The sequence below is a fragment of the Pelodiscus sinensis genome, chromosome 7 (assembly GCF_049634645.1).
Source record: "Pelodiscus sinensis isolate JC-2024 chromosome 7, ASM4963464v1, whole genome shotgun sequence".
Taxonomy (NCBI): Eukaryota; Metazoa; Chordata; order Testudines; family Trionychidae; genus Pelodiscus; species Pelodiscus sinensis.
This window is the reverse complement of record NC_134717.1, coordinates 61,863,711-61,890,230: the sequence shown is the minus strand read 5'-3', so window position 1 is coordinate 61,890,230 and position 26,520 is coordinate 61,863,711. Positions and strand designations below refer to the sequence as shown.

The following is a 26,520-nucleotide window of genomic DNA, read 5'->3' as shown; positions in this document are numbered from 1 at the left end:
GTGTCTAGTAATATGTACTAATAACTGGCTTTATTTTTGATAGATGCTGATGCTTGTGCTGTATAAGTTGCATACCTGTGGGTGAATGTGTAATAGGAAATAACTAGCTAGTTTGTATCTTAGCAACAGTTATAGCAACATCTGGGTTAAGAGGAAGCCAATAACATTTCTCCTCTTAAAGTTTTTGTTGCAAATCTTGGTTCAAGCTGTTTAAGAGTAAATTGATAAGAACTCAGGCAATAGAGCCATTAGCACAACTAAATTCACACCTAAATAGCTGGACATTACACAAGAAGAGGGCAACAGAAATACAGTCCAGATTTTTCTTTGCTCAGTGAGATTTAATGAGGTGCTAACAAGTTAATGTGTTTACTTACATTATTTATTGTATATTATCCTAATATTTCTATTGAAGCAAATATTGAACTTAGTGTAGGTCCTATATATTAACTATTGATTATACTAATCCCTGTCCTTGATCTTGAGTCCTGATCAGGTCTCTCCACTTAGTCCTCACTCTCTGTCCTCCCCAAAGTCTCCAAAATTCTTCATTTTTTCATCACGGTCACCATGTTTTCAGCTAAGTAGGACAGAACTAGCTGTAATTATTTCTGGAATTCAGCAGCACTGGCTGTTTATCAGCTAGAAAGTTGTCTGTTGAACAGTGCAGAGTTTGGGGCAAATTCCATATGATATTGTATGAACATTGTCATGGAATACAAATGCAGTAGTTAAAGCTCTAATTTAAAAAACACACACACACACACACACACACACACACACACACACACACACACACACACACACACACACACACACACACACACACACCCCCCCCCCCACAATATGCATCTTCTCTTTTGTTGGGTACTTTAGAAATATTTTTAGTTTCCTTTGTTTCTAAAGAGATGTTTAAAAGTTCAGGTTAACTTATTTACATTTTGCATCTGGTATACAAATATAGTCTTTGTGATGTGTATGAAGAACAGTTTCTCAAAACATTTTATAAAGAATGTATATGTATCTTTGTAAAAAGTGAAAAATTGATAGAAAAGAGAATGCTATCTAGGAAACCATTATGTGTACAGTCTACTACAAACCAGTATGCTAACTCTGCTGCCTATTATATACAAAGCAACGTTAAGGTAGGTTAAGGTTGCCCAGTAATATCTATTAAAGGAAGATGATGTTAATTACTTACAACTTTAACTGTTTGAGAAGAAATTTTTCATCCTGGGCGTTTGCCTAATCCTGAATTTTCTAACTAAAATGATTAATCTGTTGCCAAGGTCAAGGTTTGGGGGAAAGATACGTGTATTTATTAATTTAATATTTGTATTATTGATCATGCTTTGAAAGAGGAAGAATTTGAGATTTCCTTTATAAAAACTGAAAGAGGTACACTGGATTTCTTTGGTCCTCTAACATCCATAGGGTTATGTTCTTCTCTAGTGGGAGTAGCATGTTACTGATCTGGAGCTATTTTGAGAAAAAGTCATTTGAAGAAGTGACCTAAATGTGGTTAGTTGATATAGCATTGGCACTCTGCCAGATGGATTGCGGACAGGATTTAAAGCTGAAGTCTTTTTCTGCATTGCTGCTTGCAAATTCCCTACCCTGTAATTGTGCAGCACTTACTGTGGAGAAAAGACCTACTCCAAAGTGTAAGCCCTGAATGATAGATTTAGATATAAGTATCAGTCGTATGAAGATGAGGGGAAAACTCGCTGGGCATGGCTTTCCTGTAACTTGTTTGACTGAGTGGAGGCAATACCAACAATTCGATGTCCTTGCAGTTGGAGGCAGACAGTCTGACTCCACATATATTTGTGACTCCGTGGTTTAGTGCCTGTGGGATTTGGTCTTTTCCCATGATTTTGCTTCACTGGGTGCTTTGACATTTTTTCTCCTTGAGCTGCTGGACCCTACTTCTCTTGCCCTCCTGCGTCCTCCAAACATATAGTTATTGTATTCCATTGCAAACTCCCGGTACTGGTCCATGGACCCATGGTAGTAGGGGAGTCAGAGGTCAGAGCTGAAGTCCAGCTTATGGCTAGGATGTAGGGTATGCATAAACTGGCCATCTGGGCTGCCTGGAGAACAACAGAGCAGTGGAGGTCCAGGAAGCCCTGATGGTAGGTTACAGACTCCTCACTTCTCTGACATCCAAAGGAGGCAAGGAGCTCTGAGCCAGGTCACCTGAACTACATTGTGACTTCTGGGGCCCATACAGTTGGGACATTTGGAGAGAATAGCAGGCAGGGATGGCAGAATTGTTAAAAATTGATCAAAAATAATTGTTGATCAGTTTACATCAATAGCTATTGTCCTCTATGGTTAATTGACTCGCAAAGGCTGAGAGCGTCTGTCAGAATCAGGAGTTTCTGGCTTGTGGTCCTGTGCTTAAATTATCTTTTTCTTAGAGGATTTCTTGGCAATAGCCTAGGCAATTTTTTCTTTGAAGCAAGCAATTTTCAGGTGATTCTGTATCATTGATGTTTCCTCATCTCTTCCCCCCCCCCCCCATCTCTGACCTTGGATATTCAAAATATTGGGCTGTAAGACCAAAAACAGTCAAACTTTAAACCCCGATGACTTAAAACTGCTCCATAGACATTCCAGAACAGCTAGTTCCGTACCCTTGACTGCCAAGGTTTTAAAAAAAAATAAACTTTTGGCATTTTAAGAGTTTTTTTTTTTTAAAAGCAAGGGAGGGTGATGCATTTCTGAACTTTCATGAAGGGAATATGAGGATAGTTTTCAAGTACAAAGAAGTGCACAATCCGGGCCCTTACCACACTTTCATGCTGTGTGGTTGTGTAATAATAAGGAAATGCCTCTTTGCTTGAGACATACATTCATCTTAACTTCTATTCATCTCAGTACCTATTCTGGAGATTTGTGACGTGAGTGCCTTGATTTTAAAGTTTCCCAAATCTGGTGAAAATCAAACAGCTTTTCTTGAATTCAATTTCCAGAACATTGTCAAAGATTAAAGAGTTGTTCCTGTTTGCAAATGAGCTTTCTGGAAAGTCTTTTTTTTTTTAAATCAATTTCTTAATTGAAGTCACAAAATGATTGTGTGAGGAACAAAAAGGACAGATTTATTTGTGTTGAAACTATCATTATATATGGAAATAAGACAAGATAGTGAGCTATTCAAAACCCCACCAAAGACATGCATGAATGAAGTGGCCTTTATTGTTCTTGGTGCTTTGGATTAGCCTTGTGTTTTAATAAACACTAGAAGTTTTACCCAACATTGTTTGGATCCTTAACTCAGTTTTTTGGTTTTTGGAAAATAAAATAAAATGTATACTGTATGCTTCATTTAAATCATTGCTCTGGGATGGGGCTGGAGATGAGGAGATCGATATTCAGGCTGTCTTGGGGAGAGAGGACTAGTCTGTGTGAATTCGGGGGGGGAGGGGAGCTGCACCCCCTTGCTCTCCCTAAAGGGTACCTGGGGGATGGGAGGTTCAGGCTAGGGTTACCCCTTTCACCTGCTGTGTGATTATCTTTCCTATATGGTTTTGTGTTTCCATAGGTGGGGGGGAGGCGGGGAAGCTTCAGCTCTCCTTCCCCCTCACCCAGCACAACCAAACCCTTACCTTGCTTCAAGTTATAAGAGAAAGCTGCATACCAAATTCGATAAGCCTGTTTCTTACTGTTTAGGAGTTCTTAAACGGACAGACAAATGCGCTCACACACATATTCTCTCATATGTAATCAGATGAGAATCAGCGAAGTGCTTATGAAAGTAAAGTACTGGTAGAACTTTCTGAAGCCAGGTGTATTCCTAGTGGACTTTTGTCATGCTTTCCCACATAACTTTGCAAATACAGGTAAACTCCGATGGTCTGGCATCTGACGGTCTGGCACTCCTGATGGTCTGGCACTATCAGGAACCCAGAAGTGCTCCGGGCAGCCGGACCATTGGAGCTGCTCTGCCCCCAGCTTCCCCTATTCAGCCGCTGCTAAAACTGACCAGCAGCTGAATCCGGGAAGCAGGAGGCAGAGCAGCTGGGGTGCTGCCAGGTAGGTCCCCTAGCGCTGCCCCTCGGGGCTGCGGGACCAACCGGGCAGCACCCCAGCTGTCCCCGATTCAGCCGCTGCTGAAACTGACCAGCGGCTGACTACAGGAAGCCCAAGGCAGAGCTGCTCTGCTCTGGACTTCCTGGAATCAGCCGCTGATCAGTTTCAGCAGCAGCTGACTTGGGGACACCTAGGGTAGAGCAGCTGGGGTGCTGCCAGGTTGGTCCCCGCAGCACCGAGGTGCGGCGCTGCGGGGACCAACCCGTCCGTGCCCCTGCTGCTCTATCCCAGGCGTCCAGATTCAGCCGCTGTTGACACTGACCAGCAATGGCTGAATCGGAGGCGCCTGGGGTAGAGCAGCTGGGGTGCTGCCGGGTTGGTCCAGTAGCGCCGAGGAGCGGCGCTGCAGGACTAAACCAGCAGCACCCCAGCTGCTCTGCCCCAGGCGTCCCCAAGAGCAGCTGGGGTGCTGCCGGGTTGGGGTTGGTCCCGCCGTGCCAAGGGTCGGCGCTACCGGACCAACCTGGCAGCACTCCAGCTGCTCTGCCCCTGATAGCCTTCCCTTCCGATAGTCCGTCATATTTGATAATCCAGCACCCCCTGGGTCCCAAAGGTGCCAGATTATCGGAAGTTTACTGTACTTGTTAGGATTGAGGTGAGCATTTCTGCTGTTCCACTTATGGGCCTCTTCTGAGCAGATAGTCTCCTATAGTCTAATTTTCAAACTGCCATTGGGAAAGTTATCAATAGTATTAGTAGTGCAAAACAAGTGGAGTTTGAAGTAAGGCCAGAGAGTACTCAAATCCTGAACTGGGTTGTCCAGCAAAGAGGAGCAATCCAATGCAAGCAAAGGTAGCTTCCATCTTTTTGTTTGAGTTGGAATCACACTTCTATTTAAACTTTGATTCTTATGTAGTTTGATCATTTGTGGGACGACATCTCATGGTGAATAATGCATATTAATGAGGACCATCTTAGTTGAAGCCTGTATGAAAACGAGGTGGTTTTCATTTGTTTTCAAAAGATTTTACGTTTAGCAGATGGTCTATTTTTATCAAGCGAAGGAGCCAAGAACTGTAGGAATGAGTACATCGTCATTTGGCTAGACAAGCCCTTCTTTAAGCTATTGCTTCTTTTTTAACATTAAAAAAGCATAACTTTCCATAGATACATGTTAAAATTCTAAAACCCAACCCAACCCATGCCAGCAAGTCTGAGTCCAGGTCAATTGACTTGGGCTCGTGGGGCTCACTCTGTGGCTAAGAATAGCTGTGTTCCTGCTTACGTCCTGAGACCCACCCCTCCAGCAGGTTTCAGAGCCCAAGCTCCAGCAAGCAGGAATGCCTGTCTGGCTATTTTTAGCCCTGCAGCGTGAGCCTGAGTCAGTTGACCCAGACTTTGAGACTTGTTGCTATGGGTTGGTTTGGGGTTTTTTTTATGTTTTGTTTTTCACAGTGTAAGTATGTCCTTACATTTCCCCAGTTGGCATGATGTCATCCAGTGTGATTTCAGTGCAATTGAGAGGTACTTAATGCCTTTCAGTTGTTTCCTTCCTCTTTCTTGCCGTGTCTCATGTTAGCCTTCAGAGAAAATAATCTGATACTGGTGGTACATTTTGGTGATGAAAATTGGACATTGTTTTCCAAAGAAGCATTTAGCTGTACATACTTGAGTTCATTTCCTAGGTTACTGTTCACAAGGAGCTGTTGTAATCCTTGCCAGCTAAACTGTAAGGATGCCAGGTTGTGCCCATTTCAGAGAGTAATGATGAAGTGGGGTCATGGCATTGAAAAAAATAACTTTCTGTGTAACTGTGCCTTAAAGGGAGCTTTGAGAAATACTAATCCAGATTTTTTTAAATGCAATGAGAACAAGATAAAAAATGTTAAAGGCACTGTTTGATCCACAGATGGAATTGTTTCAGTTAAACTCTGTGCAAGCATCTTCTATCCATTTTGTCTGTCAGAAAATGATGTATATTTTAAATAACATCAGAACTACAAATCACGATTCTCCTTTGGAACTGCGGTAGAAGTGTAACATCGTACTGGAATTTTACTGAAGTTATGAGAACTTGTATTACTCCTTAAATAATGAAATTAGAATTTCACCTCTGTAGATGTTCTGTACAAATTTCACAGGTAAATGAAGCAGGGAAATCTGTGCAAATAAATAAATCATTGATTTGGCCCCGTATTAAAAAGAAATCTTTTATTGATATGAAAAGGGCTAATACAAAAAAGCTAAGTTTTTGATTAGATGTCTTTTTCTTAGACTTTGAAAATAAGTCGGTTTGTGCCTTCTAAAATAACTTACTTTGAAGTAACTTCATTGTTTAAAGTTCACAAAGTGATTTATCTTTCTGAGGAGTTACACTATGACTAGAGTATAACAAGTTTCTCTTAGGGGATTTTTTTTTTTTTGTATAGCTCTAATAGATAATTGATGGGGTATCCTTGTCTCCAAACAGTATGCTTTGTCCAAGGAATTGATTGAAAACATTTTCATCCAGAATAAGTTGTACTGAACGGAAATGAAATGCTGCAAGGTGTTCTGTCGTGGTGTTACTTCACTGATTACTACAGCAGAGAAGTTTTAAATCGTATCATTTTGGCAGGGCGTGCAGAGTTTGTTGCATAATAGAGGCCCCCAAATTTTTTATTGTGCTCAGTTTTTTTTAAAATGCTTTTTATCTACTCCTACTTGAAGCCCAACTTTCAGCTGAAGAAATAAAAAAACACCTTACTCCCTACTCTGGTGAGACACAACACACCAGGGAGACAAAAATGCCTGAGTGTGTCCTAACCTAGAGGCCAAACTTTGTTGGCATTTGTTTGTTAGCAATGATTCCGACATTCTTTATAGCATACTTTATGGGCCTTCTACCATACTCCCCTGGTTTCTAGTTTACACAGGAGTTTTCAAGTTTATTGCTTGGGTATTTGAAATCCTTTCTGATTTCAATCCCATGGAGTTAGGGGTTAAGGTCCATATCTCATGTGCACGTATTAAGTATGCTTCTGTGTAATTCAAATCATATGCATATACATGTATTCCACAGGGGAATTGATTTCTTCAGTATCCATTGGTAGTTTACTGATCCTTTAACTTTACTGCTTTTTTTCTAGTTAATTAGTAGTAATGATTCTGCTCTTGTAAGCTTATGAAGAAAAGCGACAGCTCTCTTATTGTTTCTGCTTTTTGTTAGGCTACAAATATAGATTCATTTGTACTGTAGAGTCTGCACTGTTAGCTTTTTCATTGAGCTACATTGGATTGGCATTGTAGGCAAGCACATGCCTGTGAGCATTAGGATTTTTCCATAACTGTCATCTTATACTTAATACATTTAACTCATTTATTTAATTTGTCCTTTTGCAAGCTGGGATCTTACAGATTTAGCAAACTAATGTATTGAATAATCGGACCCTGACTAGCCCGTTAAAGATTTCCTGAAGAAATTCCACAGCATCTTTCTGAAGCAGTAGAGATAGTGGAGCTGTGTCCAGAACCTAGAAGACCACACTGCACGAGTTATTTTAGATGGCCATCTTTGCAATCATAAGAGCCACAAACATTTTTAAAACAAATATGGTTTCTATAAAAATGGATAGGGTAGCCAACCCCCACTTTCCACTGGATGTAACCGAGCTGTTGTTCAGTGGGTATTTTCCATCTCTCCAGCAAACAGTTCCTCTCCGGTTTGCTAGCACAACAAGCAGCGCCACTAACCTGAGGCAATAAGTTTGACTCTCACCCAAGAAATATGAACCTGCTTGGAATTTGCAAACCCTGGGGACAGGCCACCTAAGCTTTCCAAGTTATGCTTTAAGCTTGTTTGCTTGCAGAATCTTACAAGCCATTTCTTTCTCTTCTCTCTTAATTTTTTCATTTGGTTGAGAGACAGGGATCAGTCTTTCATAGTCATAGGTTTAAAAAGCTCTGGGGAGTGAAGGTTCCTTTATATTTGTAGCATGTAATAATTACTATATCTATATCTAGTATTAGTATATCTAGTATTGCTATATCCAGTACTGCCTCTCGCCTTTGTATTTTATTACTTTCACAGACTTGGAGATGCAATATCTTTGTCACTATCTTAGTGCTTCACATTTTAAATTGTACAATCAACATAGGATGGACAAATCCAATATGTTATGACCAGGGATCCCTCTAAGATTTCCTGTCCATGAGCGGAGTAGGTTTTGTCTTGTGCGCCACAATGAGGCCATGTGTGCTTGTTTGGATGTGTGCCACTGTGGCACCCACCCACAGGAGAATTCTATTACCAAAGGAGCAGCTCTGTGCTTCCGCTTGCTTGCAGTTCTAGCAAGGAAGTGAGTGTGTGAAGCTGAGGGCGGGGGCGGTGTGGATATAAATTTGGTGCTTTGGCGATGGGGAGGAACCCCTTAGCTTGACCTATTACAGTGAAATTTGGCACTCAGTGTAGCAGATAACTGTTTCTCTTTTGTGCTGGCAGTGTTATGCTACTTTGCCCACATTTAAATGAACAAGGTATCCCAAACCTTCTGTGATGCTTTTGAGGCACTGGGTCCTTATGTTAGACAGGGAAACTGAGGCAAGGAGTAGTCAATAAGTTGCCTGAAGTCACATAGGAAGTCCTCAGCAGAGCTGGGAACAGATAAAAGCAAACTGCAAGAGGTCCTACTGTCTCTCCTTCAGCTCACTATACATAATACTGCCTATGCTTCAAGGCTGCCATAAAAGACACAGTACAGCTCTTAGCTCCACAATTGCTTATAGTGTGGATTCTTGGGCAGTGATCCATTCATCCAGGTGTACAGTAAGTGGGCTTACCATCCAGGATCTGTTCAACTCTGAGCATTTCATTTTTTGGTACCTTTCCCTTCTTTGTTTTAATAATAGGAATGAAGAATCCCTTCCACCCCAACCCCTGGCAGCAGCAAACGTCCCATCCGTAGCCACTCGCCCGCCATGTGGTTCCTCTGGTTCTGGCCGGCCAGAGCAGTCGCCTGCCTCCTGCCATGCAACTGTGTGGCTCTGCTTAGGAGGTGGGCGGGGTAGAAATTTCCTCTGCACGTGAGTTAGTGTGCAACTTAGAGGGAACTATGGTTATGACCTGTTTACATCTTTAAACAGGATGGGACTGGGCAACCTGTATAAAATCTCAATCAAAACCTGTCCAAAGTTCTGTCTCTTGAAAGCTGTCAGCTCTGCTAAAATTTTAAGTACAGGCAGTCCCAGAGTTACGTGGATCCGACTTATGTCGGATCCGCAGTTACGAATGGGGCCCGTTACGAATGGGGCGGCGCTACTGGACCAACCCGGGAGCACCCCAGCTGCTCTGCCCCAGGCGTCCCCAAGTCAGCCGCTGCTGAAACTGACCAGTGGCTGACTACAGGAAGCCCCTGCCCCGGGCTTCCTGGAATCAGCCTCTGATCAGTTTCAGCAGCAGCTGACTTGGGGATACCTGGGGTTCTTAAGTTGAATCTGTATGTAAGTCAGAACTGGCGTCCAGATTCAGCTGCTGTTGAAACTGATCAGTTTCAGCAGCGGCTGAATCTGGACGCCAGTTCCGACTTGCATACAGATTTAACTTAAGAACAAACCTACAGTCCTTATTTTGTACGTAACCCGGGGACTGCCTGTACCATTAGGAATTGGTCTCTGCTGAAAACGCACTGCTGCTGATCCTTGACTTAGATCCCAGGATCCACAGCAGGCTTTAACATTGATGACTGATCCTAGGGAAAGAAGGACTTTCTGAGGTAACAAGATATTACAATAATTTGCAAACCTATCCAGTGTGGAATCTTAGGAAAACATACTGCATACAACACGGCTACATTTCTATCACTATTATACTGCATTCAGACAGCTGCCCACCACAGCTGGATTGCAGACTGGAATGTTTCTGCAGGTAACGGTCTTTGGTGAGCTCCCAAAGCAATGTGTGTCTATATATTTTAGAGGTTGTGCGTTTGTCTGTCTGCAAGTCTGTTTCTTCAAAAACTGCTAAGACCACCAGATTTGGGATGTAGCTTCCTCTTATCCTAACTTAAAGCAAGATCAAGGTTTGGTTGTCAGGAAAACTAAATGTATGTCCAAAAGAGGACTTGAATAGGGGAAAAAGTGTACTAACTTTTTGAGCTACCTTGCACCTGAAATTTGTTTCTTTACCCCTGTTGAGGACGATGCCTGTTGAAGAGAAAGTTGTTGCTAGTAACAGCATTCTCATTGGCAGAGTTAAACAAAGTTTTAATATTTAAAGATATAAATTGGGCCCTCCCAAATTAGTGATCAATTTCAGCCATAGGATTTTAATGATTTTCAGTTATTTTGAATCTGGAACTCTTTGATGTTAAAGCCCTTTGTGGGGGAGGTGTTGAAATACTACTACCCTTGTGCACTGCTGCCCTCAGAGCTGAGCAACTGGAGAACACCAGCTCTAACGGCAGAGCTGCCACCAGCAGCAGCAGCGCGGAAATGAGGATGGCATGGTATAGTATTCTGTGCTTCTGCTAGCAGAGTGCTGGCCATCAGCTTCTGCTCTCCCCACTGCCCAGCTCTGAAGTCAGTGCAAAAGTAAGGATAGTAGTACTATAACACTTCCCTTATAATGGGCTTTTAACACCAAGACATTTCAGATTCTAATAGATGAAATCATTAAATGGCAATGTGGCCTCCTCCCCAAATAGCCCTCTGAATCCCTTGCAACTCTTCTTTGGGACAGAACTCCCAATTTGAGATCTGTTGGCCTCCCTTCCCAATGAAATCTGTATAGTATGGAGAAGAGCACACACAACACTAGATCTCAAGATCTCAAGATCTAGTCAAGGGTGGAGACTAGATTTCAGTCAGTGACCTTTTTTTCATGGCTGTGAATTTTGGTAGGGCCCTAGCTATAAGAGCAACTTGAATAGATTTCCAAAAATTCTCTGCTTTGAAGGGTGGATTTCAGAAGTTTCTTTTTTTGCAAATTTTAATAGAATATTCTTGCATTCCATGAAAAATATGCAGGAATTATGTTAAACTGAAAGAAACATTGGGAATACAAACAGCATTGGTTGCTCATCATATGTGGTTATTTTGGTCTCCAGTCTGTCCTAATGTCATCTTTGTTTGCTTTTCCCTTGGAATTTGACATCAAATTGTTACTTTGCAGATTCTTTGATTTATACATTGTTGTTTGTTCCCCATTCTATAAGTTGCCAGTTAATAGCTGAAGAAACTTGCCAGTTAATAGAAAGTGAAAGGAAGAGGCAGCAGATCTACTGATACAGCTGTCACAGGGTTTGAGCAGTCTGGTAGACCAAAGGGAGCAGAAGCACAGTACTCTAAACTCTAGTGTTTATACTACTACCATGTCTACGCTCGCGGTTTCACAGGCTGAAGTAAGTGGTGGGAATTTCCCCACAAGGCAGTGCAGGCCTATTATGAAAAAAGAAAGTTATTGTTTTTCTTAAATAAGATGTCTTCTCAAATGACAGTTTTGAAGAACATCTTGTAAATTATGCACCCGTGGAACATTTCTGCAGAGGAAGCCTCGTAGAATATGCTTGGCCTTGCTGGAACAATGGGACATGGCTGGTGTTCAGGAACTCACTGAATAAAATCACTGTGAAATACTAGCCTCTGAATATAAAATTATTTCATGTACTTAAAAATGAATTAAGAAAAGTATCTGGCTGTTATGTGTATGATATTATGGGAACAGCATGCTCTGCCAAAATGAAATACTGAGTACCTCGGCTGCGATTAGCAGTAGGTTGGGAATTTATGGAAAAATTGAATTTGGTTGTTAGGTGGAGTCTCCACAGGCTTCTCCAGCTTTGCTAGCTGACCAGGAAGGAACATTATGGCGTGGTTTCTGGGTAACAGCCTATTTTGCTTGTCCATGTAATGTAAGGAATGGTGCCAAGAAGAAAGGATTCAACACCACCACAAAATGTCTGTTTCCTGCCTGTGGTTTTCATAGGGGGCATACGTTTGAAATACGGGCCAGTGTTCCTGCTAATCTTTTCCATCTATGTGCGGATTTTTTCTTTCAATGTGCAGAATAAATTTTTATGTGCACCGAGCCGTGTGTGACTGTGCATCACCAATAGAAACACAAAACCTAGCTTGGGCACTCTGCTTATCAGGTAGGCAGCAATTGAATGTCACCTGACTGGCTGCGCAAGTGCACAGCATACAGGAAACACTGATTCTGACCCTATTAAAATTAATGGGAGTTATGCTGTTGACATGAACCTGGCCAGGATTTTGCATAATGTGCATATATCTGTCCTATTGGACATATCTATAATCATGCAGTACAGGCAGTCCCCGAGTTACGCGGATCCGACTTATGTTACGAACGGGGCCCGTCTCCCTGGTCTCCAGCAGACCAGGGAGAGGAAGCAAAGCGGCGGAGCACGCAGGCAGCGGACAGCCCAGATACGTCTGGGCTGCCCGCGTGCTCCTTGGCTTTGCTCTGCTTTGCTCCCCGTCTCCCTGGTCTGCAGACCAGGGCGACGGGGAGCAAAGCAGAGCAAAGCCGCGGAGCCCGAGGGCAGCAGGACAGCCACAGCGCGTCTGGGCTGTCCCGCTGCCCTCGTGCTCCGCGGCTTTGCTCCGGACCCCTGTGGTACAGCAGCTGGGGCGCTGCCGGTTGGTCCCGTAGCGCCGCTCCTGGGCGCTACTGGACCAACCCGGCAGCACCCCAGCTGCTCTGCCCCAGGCGTCCTGATTCAGCCACTGCTGGTCAGTTTCAGCAGCGGCTGAATCAGGACGCCTGGGGCAGAGCAGCTTGGGTGCTGCTGGGTTGGTCCAGTAGCGCCCAGGAGCGGTGGTGCTACTGGACCAACCCAGCAGCACCCCAGCTGCTCTGCCCCAGACATCCCCAAGTCAGCCGCTGCTGAAACTGACCAGTGGCTGACTACAGGAAGCCCCTGCCCCGGGCTTCCTGGAATCAGCCGCTGATCAGTTTCAGCAGCAGCTGACTTGGGGATGCCTGGGGTTCTTAAGTTGAATCTGTATGTAAGTCAGAACTGGCGTCCAGATTCAGCCGCTGTTGAAACTGATCAGTTTCAGCAGCGGCTGAATCTGGATGCCAGTTCCGACTTACATACAGATTCAACTTAAGAACAAACCTACAGTCCCTATTTTGTACGTAACCCGGGGACTGCCTGTATTGTACTAAAGGTAAAATCTGGTGGGGATTGTGACCATAAATCCTCATAAATAAAGCCAGCATACTGATGTGATTGTGCTAGAGTGGCTGACTCTTTGCAGCTGGATTTTTCAAGATATGAATATCAGTCACATATGAGAAGCCATACAAGTATTATTGAATGCGGTGCACCCAAAGTAGCATCTTGGGTTATGTCCGTGTCCTACATGGCTCACATGTAACCACAGGACTCTATTTTAGTGTAGCTATGGCTAATGATGGGGTTTTTGCTTCACATTATGAAAAGCTGGGTAAGAGGCAAAAGGGAATAGTTTACAAGTGGCTTTCAAAATTCTCTGATTTTAAAAATAAGTTTATGTACTTGATTAAACTTATTCTAGTAGCCCAGCAGGTTTCATAAAGTCTCAAACTGTTTGTATTTGAAATAGTAACAGTCTGTTAAGTGATGGCTGTAGAAAACATTATGGCAATAAGCACATCCTGTTCTTGATGTTTTAGTGCAGTTGTGGAAAGATTAGTTGAAACACTGAATGATTTTGCAGCACACTTTCTGATGACAGTTGCTTAGTCAAAGGTCCTATACTTAGTTGAGAGGAAAAGTCAGCTTGTCTGCTTTCCTGCACCTTTGAGCCAGCTGCTTACTTGCTGACTCGAGATCTGTAGTTACTGACAGGCATGGAGCTGTAAGTTATTACCGTCCTGCCATTCCCAGTGCACGTCCTGTGATGAGTCTTGAAGTAGGGTGGGGAGAGTAGGTGGAAACTTAAGTAGTAATCTAAACTTCAAGAACTGAAAGTTTTGTCAGAGGAAGTCTGTGCTTGTGCTCATTTTCTGAGTCAGTGAAGGAAGTATTCTTGTATTAAGAACGTTGACTTGTTGTGTGCTCCGTAGAGCACCTATTTGACTCGCCCTGTGTCTTGACCACTCCCCTAGGAGGACTTGTCAGCAGAGCAGGGTTTGCACTCCACTGATGTCAGAAACCCGAGGATTTTTGAGAGGTGGACAGAATCATCTTGTTTGGATAAACACTTGACCAGCTGGATCAGAAATTACTTTCCTGGGATGTTAAGTAAATAAAGCAGAAGCCTAGCAAGCAATAGTGTGGATATTTTGTCTTTTTGTGTTTGAACTTCAAAAACTCTGGAAGTTGAATAACCAACTTTACAGCCATGCAAACGGAAGCAGACTGCTTCAGTCCAGAAGCTCAAAAACTGGTAAGGAAGTACGGGCGGGGGGGAATAAATAATCTGCTACTGCAAATCTCCTCTCCTTTGTGCTGTTTTTAAAAGTTCAAAATGAGGCACTAGTTAATGGGTGTAACTGTTGAAAGATACACTGCCTGGTTTCTGATTACATTTAAGAAGCTTAGTTTACTATCCTCTACATAGGAAGTGACTGTGCATGAGATGATATTTTCTATGCACGAGAATACACATTCTACAAGTCTGAAGCTATACTTACACCAAGAACAACTCAGTTTAAATGCTTGTGTTCATATTTCTATTAACTGTTTAAATGTTCTTGAATATTACTCCTTATTACTGTTTAAACAGCAAATAAGCTTTTTAGTTTCTATTCTGTGTACAATATATAAGTTAATTACAACAGTGTGTGAAAAGTTTGATCACATACACTGTACATTATCATAAGATAAAATATCTTGCCCATGATCTATGGGAATTCAAATTCTTTTCCACAGGCTCTGCAAAGTGCCAGTATAATATTACCCTGGAAACCGCAACAAAAAACTCCGTACAGATCAAATGCATTTCAGCTAATAGAACTGTGGGTATAATAGAAAGAAAGGATGGTGTGTTTTCTCAGATTTCCAGCCTCAAAGGAATGCAAAGTGGGGATAAGAGTTAGTTAATGTTCATTGTTGTTTTCCTTTGACCTTTTTTCTTGATTTTATTTTTTTCATTTGCACTTAAATCTTCTGAACCATTGGTGCTATTGATCTACTCCATAAGATTTTTTTTGTCACTGTAGTTGGTGTCAGTCTCCTCCTACCTGTTAAGTTTTCTGTGTATAAATGAAAACATTGGCAGAACAATGACACACTCTGAATGTGAAGTGCGTCATTTGGGAGAGCTCTTTCAATGAGATGGATGAGGAATGTGTTCAGGTTGCTCGTTTAGAGGGAATAAATAGAGATTCTCTTTGTATACAGAAACATTTGGCATGTATTGAGCTTGTGCCAGCAGGATTGCAGTCAGTCTTGCAGAGAGCAGATCATTCGCTGCAGCTTTAATGGGATAGTGGTTAGGGGATTAAGAGGTAAACATTCTACACTTAGTTTACTGCTTCAAAAGTTAATGTCTCTGTGCAAAGTAAAACCCTTCATTTGTCTGCTACCTTTGTTCCCCACTCTGCGGGCTCCTTGCCCTATGGTGACACAAGTAGCAGCTTTCCTGTGGGGAGGGGGTGAATGATACCAAATGTATGTCTCTACTGCAGTTAGACACCCTAGGCTAGTCCAGGCCAGCGATGCACGTTTACAGGGTTCAGACTAAAGAACTGTTCAATTGCTTGGACTTCAGCCCAGGCTCTGGGACCCTTCCACTTTGCAGGGTCCTAGAGCCAGTTGCCAGCCTGAGTCCAAATGTCTAGCCCCAAGTTGGCTTCTATTGCTAATACACGAAGGTGGGCTCCTCCTTTGCTGAACCAGCTACACGAGCTGGCCCTGTTGGATTTTTCAGAGGGGGAAAAAAAAAATTACAACAGATGGGGACTGAACTCCCACCTACTTAAACTTTAGGTTAGTTGCTAATTTGCAGCCTCAGACAGGCTAAATGCTTTTATACTGGGCATCATTCAATATAAAATAAAGAAGTGTGAGGGACCCTAGGGTTATCTGACAATGCTTATTGTTACTTTTAAATATTACCTTTAAAAGACTGCAACTCACCAAATGCAATTATTAAATATCATATCAACACATCAGCTATTAGATATTTTAATGAGGCATTTTTCTCAGGAATAGTTTTTAAAAAGTTGAAAGTACCCAGAACAAGTTAATATCTATTCCTTTTTTGGCCTATTGGGGAAAAAAAGAGGGAAAAAATGTAAAACATGTATAGCTCAATTCAGCATGAGAGCAGACATGCCATCAGAGTTTTAGCTAATGTTGAAGTTCCAAAGAGTTCCTTGTATGCACATGCAGTGCTCAAAAGATTTATGATGGAAACAGGCTTTCACGGGCTTATAACTAAGGTGTGGTTAAGTGAGTGTTATCTGTGCATTTTACTTTAGTAGGTCGATGAAGAAGAAACTTGGTTTAATTTTTCTCCTCTTACAGTGGTACAGTGCGTATAGATGAAAGGTGAAAGAGTTAAACAGGTTCTGCCATGGGCCACTGTTTGGATAGTGTGAATAAGGTACGCCAAAACATCAGAGTCCTGTGGCACCTTAGAGACTAACAGATATATTGGGGCACATGCTTTTGTGGGTAAAACCCACTTCACAAACGCGTATGCCCTAATAAATCTTAGTCTCTAAGGAGCCATAGGACTTGTTGTTTTTGCAGATACAGACTAACACTGCTGTCCCGCTGAAACTATGCCAAGTACCTTGAAGCTCATTCCTGAGCAATGTGGCTGATGTTTGAAGCATAATGAACTGAGCTAAACATTTACTGAGGAATTGGTGGGAGGAGGAAGGGAGGTTTTTTTCCTGGATGTTGTTTAAAGTAAAGAATTAAGAAGTATTTCACAAATCAAACTGTTCTTGTGGGTGAATAATTGCAGTATTTCTAAAAAATCACACTCACCCTCTGTAATATTTGGCAGTATAAATAAATAGTGGGACAGCTTCAATTAGATTTTATTTTTATTGGAAAAAGGTAAAACTTTGCCCTAAATACGCGAACCGTCTTTTGTTTTTATTTTTTAAATGCAACTTTTGTGCTTGGATCTGCTGGTTTTCTTCCTGAGTTGTCTGGTCTCATCCAGTTTGTTCATTCAGTGACACTCAGCTGTAAGACAACACTGTCTGGTGCTAGCTGGAGGTTGGTTCTGTCTCTTCAATTTAGGCCATGATTGTTTCACTGCTGAAAAGGGAGGAGTGATAACTGAATTTCGGTATCTGAGTAACTTATTCATTAAATCTGCATCTTATTAAACAAAGATGAAAGGAAATAAATGTACAACAATATCTGGTGTTGTTGCTAGTAATTGTGGGTAAAGATAGCAGTATTTAGACAAAGATGTAATCACAAACAATGTTCTACTTGGCTAGAGAAATGTTAAACTGCTAATCCACAGCAGAAGTTGGTTACATTTTTTCCCCCAGTCTGCTGATTAAATGTACATTATAGACAAGTGGAATGAAATCCAGTATAAAGTGTGGTGAATAAGCCTTTACCTGTGAAGTGGTGGAGCAGAGCCAATCATTTCTGTTCATCAGGAAAAAATGTTCAAAAGTAAACTGTACAATGCATTTTTAGCATAATAGTAATAACTTAAAAGCAGAAAGTGAGACTACATTCGATTCCTAAAATGGGAAAAAAGTTGTGGCTGTTGCATACAGATTGCCACTTTGGTAAGCTACTGAACTTTCAGTGAGTGTTTGTTTTAATTAGTGCTTTAATAATGTGATTTGCATAAGAATGAACTCCTACAAGGGATTTGTTCTGCTCACAAGCTGTTCTTTAACCTTCCCGTTCACAAAAAGCACATGCTGTTGGCTATGAATATTAGACCCTTGGTAAAATAAAATCTCTTTGAATAATTTTGTTCTGCTTTAATGATTTATTAGAAGAGATGTTTGAAGATTTCTGCACTTGGACTCATACCTGGAGATTACAAAGGTCACTGTGGCTGGGTTTCTTGCTATTCACAGTTTCCCTGTCTGTTGGCTGTTTAAAAGCTTCAAGGGGTGAGTTCGTCTGCACAGGATAAACTTAAAAAACAACAAATAGTCTGGTAGCACTTTAAAGACTAACAAAACATGTAGATGGTATCATGAGCTTTCATGGGCACAGCCCACTTCTTCAGATGACCGGCATGTTGGCAGTTTGTCAGGAAGGAGTTCCAATTCAATAGTGAAGTCCACGTGTTTGAGAGGTTTTTTTATGCATGCACACCTTCAGGGTATGCGTCATACAAACCTGTTCATAATCAAGTCCATCAATTTTATCTTGATGTAAATACATTTATGGATATTACTTCCCTGTGCTTGGAGGGGACAATGTGCCCTTGAGGCAGTAAGTGAGAACTTCCGTTGTCATTGTTCTGTTATATACTGACAATACTGGGGCACTGTTAGAAATGGGTGTAAATATGATATTGTAGGTGATTGTTCAATCTGGACTTGTGTTTTAAGTTGGTTTTGATATTTAGAAGATGACACACCTGTAATTTTAGCTAACTGACCCTAACTTCAAATTCTTGGCATTGTTGACTGGAATAGCGAGCGGTGACCTTTGTCTGCTAGTGAAATCAAAATTGGCATGTTCAAATGCTGTATTAGTTCTTGAGAAACTGACTGTTTACAGGCTGCAGTGAGATGCTGGGGAGGCTGAACACAATAGGCAGGATAAATATCACCTGCTATTAAACAGGATTTATTTCCATTAAAATATAGGGTGCTTCATCTTTGTATTGAGTAGTGAAACCCAAGAGCGTTAGAGTATAAGACAGAGCTAGTCATATAAATAAAGAACATCACATTTTTCCATTGTAGCTGTATTTTCTGCAGTACTGGCTTCTATGCCCTCCTTGCCCCAGTAATTGTCTCCCGATTCTTCTTCTTAACCATGGTGCTCTTTGTAACTCTTCTGTATTCCTTTGCCTATCAGACAAGCACATACTACATTAAAGGAGCGTGCAAAAGCCTTTTAAAGTGTAACTGGACTTGAGATTTTATTTCATGTTCTTCTGTTTTCTCCAGTAATTACTTTTGTATGAATGCTTGTATATTTTGGATAAAGTTCTTACAATAGAGGCCTTCATTCTCCCCACGTTGATGACAGTGTTTGAAGGATGGAGTAATCTACAAAACAGCTGACTCTCTTGGGGTAAATAGTTACTTTTAATCTTGAATTACATGAGAAGTTCTTCCCATCAAAAATTAATGTACTAACTTTGAGATTCTCGTGTTAATCTTTACTCATATTTTTTACTGTAACATTATATAGATTTTTAAAATTTATTTTTAAAGTCATACTCAGTATTGCCAAGTCCAAATATTTAAAATTCATGAGTCAGGCTCACCAAAAATCATGAGGTTGGCATTCAGATTCAGATTATATAAAAATAATATATGTGATATTCTTTTTATTTGTCCTCTGCTTACATTTTGTTTAAGAATGAAGTCTGAAATAATCACTCTTCCACTTGACTCCAGGAGCTGGGGTTTTATGGAAAACAATAATTATGAGACTCATGACACAATCATGAGGACTGGCAACACTGTATTAAATTTAATTAATGTGAAATTCAGCAGCCTCCTCACACTAGGGAGTCTTTCTCCTGTCATCACCCCCTCAAGTTAGACCCAAGTTAGTCTTTGACATACATATATGCTTGCACTAGAGGATGGCCAAATTCATCTAGGCAAAGCCTGTTCTGATTTAGTTAGGAAACAGCAGGAAAGAAATATGCAATTAAAATTGGTACTTGCATGGTGCACTGGAAATCAGGATATTTATAGCAGAAAACTGAACATGAGCAAGCCAAGCCAGACACTTCCCGACAAACATCTGGCTCATCTTGAATGCAAAAAACACCCCTTTTTGGAAAGGAAGAGTTCAGCTTTTATGAGTTTTCACACTTCAGCATCCTGCTCTACTTCTGTTACACTGAACCTTTCATGGTGATCTGGTTTTTAATGTTTCTGTAAAGTTGACATTAACAGACCTTAAGTGCTTTCTGTGGTATAAATAATTGTGCACAGAGGTTCTCATTTGTCAGAACTTCAGCAGCTTGATTAAAATTTTTAGCTTTAAAATGAGTCTTACAGGTTAACAACATAAACTTTTCCTGCAGAGTTCAGTGGATGTTTGAACCATCTCTAGACTTTTAATGCTGAGATTTTCATGACATTTCATTGTGTGAAAAATTTCTATTGTAGATTAATCATCTGACATTTAGGAATAACTTTTTCAGTACACTGCACAGGAATCCCTGCGCACAACACTGGAAACCTTACCTCTTGGTTGGAAAACCTGACTTGTGAGTGGCTTTGGACAAGTAGAGACTGGAGAGTATCATGATTAGCCTCTCTGAAAGGGTGTGGTTTGTAATTGCTGATACTTTCCCAGGTAGCTGCTTTCCTGAACACACTGAGTTTTCTCCCACCTGAAACTTGGACAGGGCTTTTGAAACTGAATGCATACATAATCTCTCTGAGATTTTTTTACATACATAAGTGTACTTGCTGCATGAGGAAGGGTGCTTCAATGACAGAACAAATAAGCAGTCAGAGCAACAGGGTGTGTGATAAAGGACTACTAGATGAGCTTTTCCATTTACAAAACAGTCTACTCTAATAAAACTAAAAGTCATTTTTGAAGTGTTTTATTGCAGCTTAAGCAAGTTGGCAACTATCTCAACAATGTTGAGTTAATGATTGCTGCTTATGCTGACCAGTATCATCTTGTTGTCATTAGCTCCTAATGCATTTGTTTTCACCTGTTGTCTTTCATCTTACACTTAGATTCAGTTTTTATGAGTAGGATCCACTTATTTGCATGATTGTAAAGTGTCTAGCACAATAGGGTATGGGCCCCTATGTGTTACCACAATAAAAACAGTCTAATAAAATGCTAGAGTGGGGCAGCTTATAAGTACCCAGAGAATGTGTGGTGAGCACTTAATTAAAAATGTAATGGTGAAACAGTTCTACATGCAAAAACAAATTGCTTGTAACACACATTGATCTAATTAAAGTGGATTGTTTTAAAGTAAATACTAGTGCCTTGTTTGGAATTATGCTGTATTGATTTTTCCAGTAATGATGCTTGCAACTTTACAACATGAGAAGTTGTAGTTTGCAGTTCTTCTTCTTCTTTTTTTTTTAAATAATATGCAACAATCATTCAGAAGGATCCAGAACATAAGGGTTTTTTGGGGTACTAAGAATTGGTTGTGTTAACTATTTAAAATTATATATTTGTTATGTGGTCATGAACAAGAATACACTTTAAATTTAAATATGCTTGTCTTGGGAAATAGTCATTAGTTAACTGAAGTTCTCAAATGAAAATCTGTTTGACTTAATTACCTGCATCCTACTCCAGAAGCCTTTCAAATCTGCACTTGAAAGGAAATCCTCTGAACTGTTATTCATGCTAAGATTCGACACTCTAGGTGTTGGGCTCAACAAAGACACCAACTACCTTACCCATTACAAAGATAGCTTTTCCAATTAACACCTCTAATACCATTAGCTCACAGACACTTACCTTCCTCCCCCCCCCCCCCCCCCCCCCCCCGCATCCCCCTTCTGTTCTGAAATGTGATTTGTCCTTTTCATATGTGTTCACTTTTTTAAAATTTTATCCTTTGGGTATATATGGTTGTGACTATTTTCTTCCACTATTTGGTCTGAGGAAGTGGGTCTGTCCCATCAAAGCTCATCATCTAATAAACCATCTTGTTAGTCTTTAAAGTGCTACATAGTCCTGTATTTTGTTCTTTTCCACCTAATTCTGTGTATAATTTAATTTCACATGTATTAGATGGAGTGAAAATGTATTCACTTTTCTGCCCCTGAGTATGCTGACAATATATTGATTTAAGCAGAATAAATGAGTATTAGCCCTAGGGATTGTGTTCCTCTCTAAATATTTGTCATTTGAACGGAAAGTAAACTGCTAGTCAAAGGTAAAATGTAATACACTATTAAACTAAAATTGTTCTTCATGGAAAGTAATGCAGTGGATAGTTGACTCTGAAAGACCTACAGTGGGGACATACATCTATGTGACATGTAAACTTTAGTTTGGCCCTTCTTTCAAAGTGAAGGGTGGAGGAAGGGGAACAACTACATGCATGGCAGAACCTGAATTTACAAGAATATCAACATTTTAAATATTCTCTGGCATGAGATCAACTAAAGAATGACAAATTTACAAAAACACATGTATCTTAATCAAAACAAATACAATGACAGTTCATTTTTCTTTAATTCAGTTTATTTGTTGCTTATTTTTTTAATCTTTAAGTACATACAGTTGAAAAGCATATATCCAAATAGAATGTTCATTTAATGTCAAATTAGAATTTCATACTATTCACATCTTCTGTTTCTACAACCCCACTGCATACAACCCAGGTTAATACCCAAATATTTTAGAACCGGTCTACACTTAAAACACTGCAGCTGCAGTGCTTCAGGGATAATATAACTAGCCAATGGGAGAGTTTCTTCTGTCTGCAGCGGTGGAACAGCTACACTGAAGAGGCAGTAGCTGTGTTGATGTGTTGCCTTTCTGTCATGATAGTGCTGTCTACAGCAGAGGTTGTCAGTATAACTGTATGGTTCTGGGGTGTGGACTTTTGACACCTCTGAGTGCCATAGTTATATCAATGTACGGTTATACAGTTGAACCTCTATTCCAGAGTCCCTGATCTGGGAACATTTGTGGCTTGAACCTGGGAAGGAGGAAGTGGCTCTTGCATGTTGCTGCTTGCACCCTCCCTCACCGACCTCATATGTATTGCTGTCTGTTGCATTCAGAATTAAAATTCAGTACGTTGCAAAAATGTTTTTATTTTCACCTTCAAAACAGAAAGTATACATGAACACCCTGTGGTCCAGAAAATTCCATAATCCGGCATACCCCATTTCCCATGCTTGCTGCTTTAAAGAGATTCAAGTGTAGTATAGACCTGGCAGAGAGACACAGAGTGGTTGAGAGAATCTTTTTTTGCACCAAATTCACTTGGTGAGAGAACCAAGAAGGTTGTGCAATGAAAAAGATTACCGAGCTCGTAGTGTCTAATAATCTTTAAAATTGATTGAAGCCAATTATTTCTGAGAGATTTTTAAAATATTTTTTGATTACTTGACATTTTAGCATATGGATTTGGCAGCCAGATTTATCCCAATGGCTGAGGGGGTAGGAAAGGCATTCTCTTTAAAGAAATTCGCCTAACTAGACATGCTGAGTGATTCAGGTTGTGATCAGATCTCCTGGACAACTGAGTTTTCTATCTCCTCTGTTTGTTGTTCTAATCAATTTAGCCAATATATTTTAATGCGTATTGGGTAGAGCAAAAGCACCAGTAGTTACAATATAATATTGTAATTTAACAAATTGCATTGATATTAATCAGACATGCACTAAAAGGGACTGACTGGCAACTACAAAAAGTTAGGAATTTAAAACTGCTTTTTTCCCCTGTGCTTTGCAGTTTGCATCTGAGGCTCTGTCTGTACTAGAGTTTTAGCGACACAGCTGTGTCACTAAATGTAAGCAAAAAACTTCCATCCCTCACTAACAATGTTAGCTTTGTTGGCAGGAATGCTCTTGTTTACAAAGCATTGTTTACACCAGTGCCTTGTCTACACCATCCAGTTTTGGGGACAAAACTTGTGTTGATACCCAAAAGTTGACAAAACAAAAATTGCAAAAGGGTGTTCACACTTGCTCCCTCTGTCAATAGATCACATCTCCATCAATGACCGTGTGAGCAATTCACTGTGGGTATGTATCCCACAGTGCAGTGTTGTGGGAAGGTGTAGCTGATTACATCTTGGGATTCCCTCAGAGTTCTCCCACAGCCAGTCCTCAGCTGCTAGGAGCAGCACCATGAGTAGCTCTGTGAGCTCTCCATGCTGAGCAAAGTTGCAACAGCACAGTGATGGTCTCACCCCCCCCCCCCCCCCCAAAAAAAAAGTCTGCCTTTCGCTATGTTCTTAGTACAGGGCAGAAAAGGAGCAATTCAGTGATCTGCTCTTCGTTCTCCGTTTGTCAAAGTGCTTCATACCCATAAGTCATTTCACAGTCACCAAGCCTGAATATTGCTGAATGGTCTCATTTTCTAAATTTAACTTTGCATTACAGTCTCTACCTGTTTGGGACATAAAATAACTGTCCTGCAACACCTCTTAGCATTTAAACACTTATAATTGTATAGTTGGTGAAATAAAAATATTACTAATGTTGGGGCTAACGTAGTATTTCTTGTGATCAAAAATATTTTAATGCTACTTCAAGGACTGAAGGGTGCCAAAGGCATCTCCAAAGAACATATGGATTATGCATATTACCTGTTCTAAAATATCTACATGCTTGAAATGTATAAAGTGGGTATCTCGGAGACCTATGCTCAACCACTGCAGTTAATAGATCTAAACTCACCAGAGCAGGGAATATGACTCGTGTTTGAACAGTACCAGGTCCATGTTGTTAGACTGCAAGTTCTATGGGCATGCCTATTATGTATGTCCAGTCCTGAGTACACTTAATGCACCATACATAACCTTAACTTTCTGGGACTGCAAAGGTCTGAGATGCTTTTATTTAGAGGCAGCTTAAGTGACTTATTGTACCTACAGTGTTTCAACAGGTACATCTACACTTCATTCTTCTATGGCAAACCTAGTGATTATCTTAGAATTTATCCTAAGCATTTGCCATGAAAGAAATCTCTAGCTTGTCTTTTCTGCTATTGGTGGTGGTGATGGTAAGGAGTTGGGAGAGCAGAGAGGAGAAGGGATTGTATTAACTTTTCTAAAGAGCAGTAGTAGTTCCTCTTTACAGTATTGATGTGAAGTTTAAGGAGGCTGTGTCGTGATAAAATAACGATACTAACTATTCAGGTAAATGAACCGAATTCAAGTTTCAATTCCCACTATGTGGGTGCTCAGGGAAGTAATGTTGTGGAACTGAGATGATTTACATCCTAAAAAATGGAGGAAAGGATTTTGCTAATAACACATAAGTCCTTATGCTTGATTGAACTTTTTTCAGTGTATTTCTGTGAAGTCTATGCCAGTGGTGGGACATGGAACCCATCTATGTTTTATGTGTTGCCCATAAGACATTTTGTTTACTGTTGCCCATGCGCAGGCCTGCCAGATTCTGCTGGTTTCTGAGCAGTTTTTTTCTAATGGTAGTACTAAAGTGAGCTGCACATAAAGGGCACATGAAGTGAGGGGCATGCTGATTGCGCACAACATTGACTGAGAGAGCCGTGTGCTTCCTTTGCATCCAATCAAAGTGCTGCTCCGAGTTCAGTCGGTATACCCAGCAAATTCTAGGTATGCAAGCACAGTTAGCATAACTACCCTCCATCTTGGTTACACAGGAACATAAGAATGGCTATACTGGGTCAGACCAAAGGTCCATTTAGCCCAGTATCCTGTCTGCTGACAGTGACTAGTGCCAGATGCCCCAAAGGGGGTGGACCGAAGACAATGATCAAGCAGTTTGTCTCCTGCTATCCTTCTCCAGCCTTTGACAAACAGAGGCCGGGGCACCATTCCTTACCCCCTAGCTAATAGCCTTTTATGGACCTAACCCTCCATGAATTCATCTAGCTCTTTTTTTAAACTCTGTTATAGTCCTAACATTCACAGCCTCCTCTGGCAAGGAGTTCCACAGGTTGCCTGTATGCTTTGTGAAAAAGAACGACCGTTTTGTGGCTCACTGAGATATAGAGCCACTCACATGGCCCATTCACTAGACTAGGCTGCCCGGCACGGGTCTGTGTAGTCTATTCTAGATATTACTAACTGCTATAAACAATTGCTTGAACTCATTAGCTGGCATGGAACCGTTTAATCACTATCCTTGCCAAAAATAATTTGTTGGAAGTAAAGTTTGTTTAATTATCAGGTAATACCTTAATGTTAGGCAAACCTTTCTTCTTCTTGTCTTGTTTGGGACCTCTTTCTCCTAAAGAGGATTGATGCCTCTCTCTAGTACTATATAGTTGGTATGGTGAAAGCTGGAGTTCTGACTATAAGTGCACTTTACCTGTCCTCACAGCATCTAACTGGAGATGTCTGGTGTAAAAAGTTGAGGGCAGTTGTGCATAAATGTGTAGTGATCATGATTTAGAGCTTCAGAGTGGTAGCCGAGTGTTAGTCTGTAACTGCAAAAGTGACAAGGAGTCCTGTGGCACCTTATAGACTAACAGGTGTATTGGAGCATAAGCTTTCGTGGGCAAAGACTCACTTTGTAAGATGCATGCTGAAAGCTTATGCTCCAATACATCTGTTAGTCTATAAGGTGCCACAGGACTCCTTGTCGCTTTTGCGATCTAGACTAACATGGCTACCCCTCTGATAGTCTAAATTGGTTTTCTAAATTTTTCCAGTTATAGACTAACAAAACAAATAGATGGTACCATGAGCTTTCATGGGCATAACCCACT

General features: G+C 40.9%; 1 protein-coding gene across 50 annotated transcripts in view; it reads left to right on the top strand.

Moving 5' to 3' along the window:
• Nucleotides 1–26,520, top strand: part of LRRFIP1 (LRR binding FLII interacting protein 1) — a 164,043-nt gene that overhangs the window by 50,233 nt on the left and 87,290 nt on the right. For 4 of the 50 annotated variants that reach the window (XM_075933999.1, XM_075933987.1, XM_075933980.1 and 1 more), the window contains exon 2: nt 14,126–14,406. The exons of the other annotated variants lie outside the window; for them this stretch is intronic. In XM_075933999.1, the coding sequence (XP_075790114.1) occupies nt 14,362–14,406 (45 nt within the window). In that variant the 5' untranslated portion in view covers nt 14,126–14,361. The remainder of the gene's footprint in view (nt 1–14,125; nt 14,407–26,520) is intronic. 50 annotated transcript variants of the gene reach the window in all.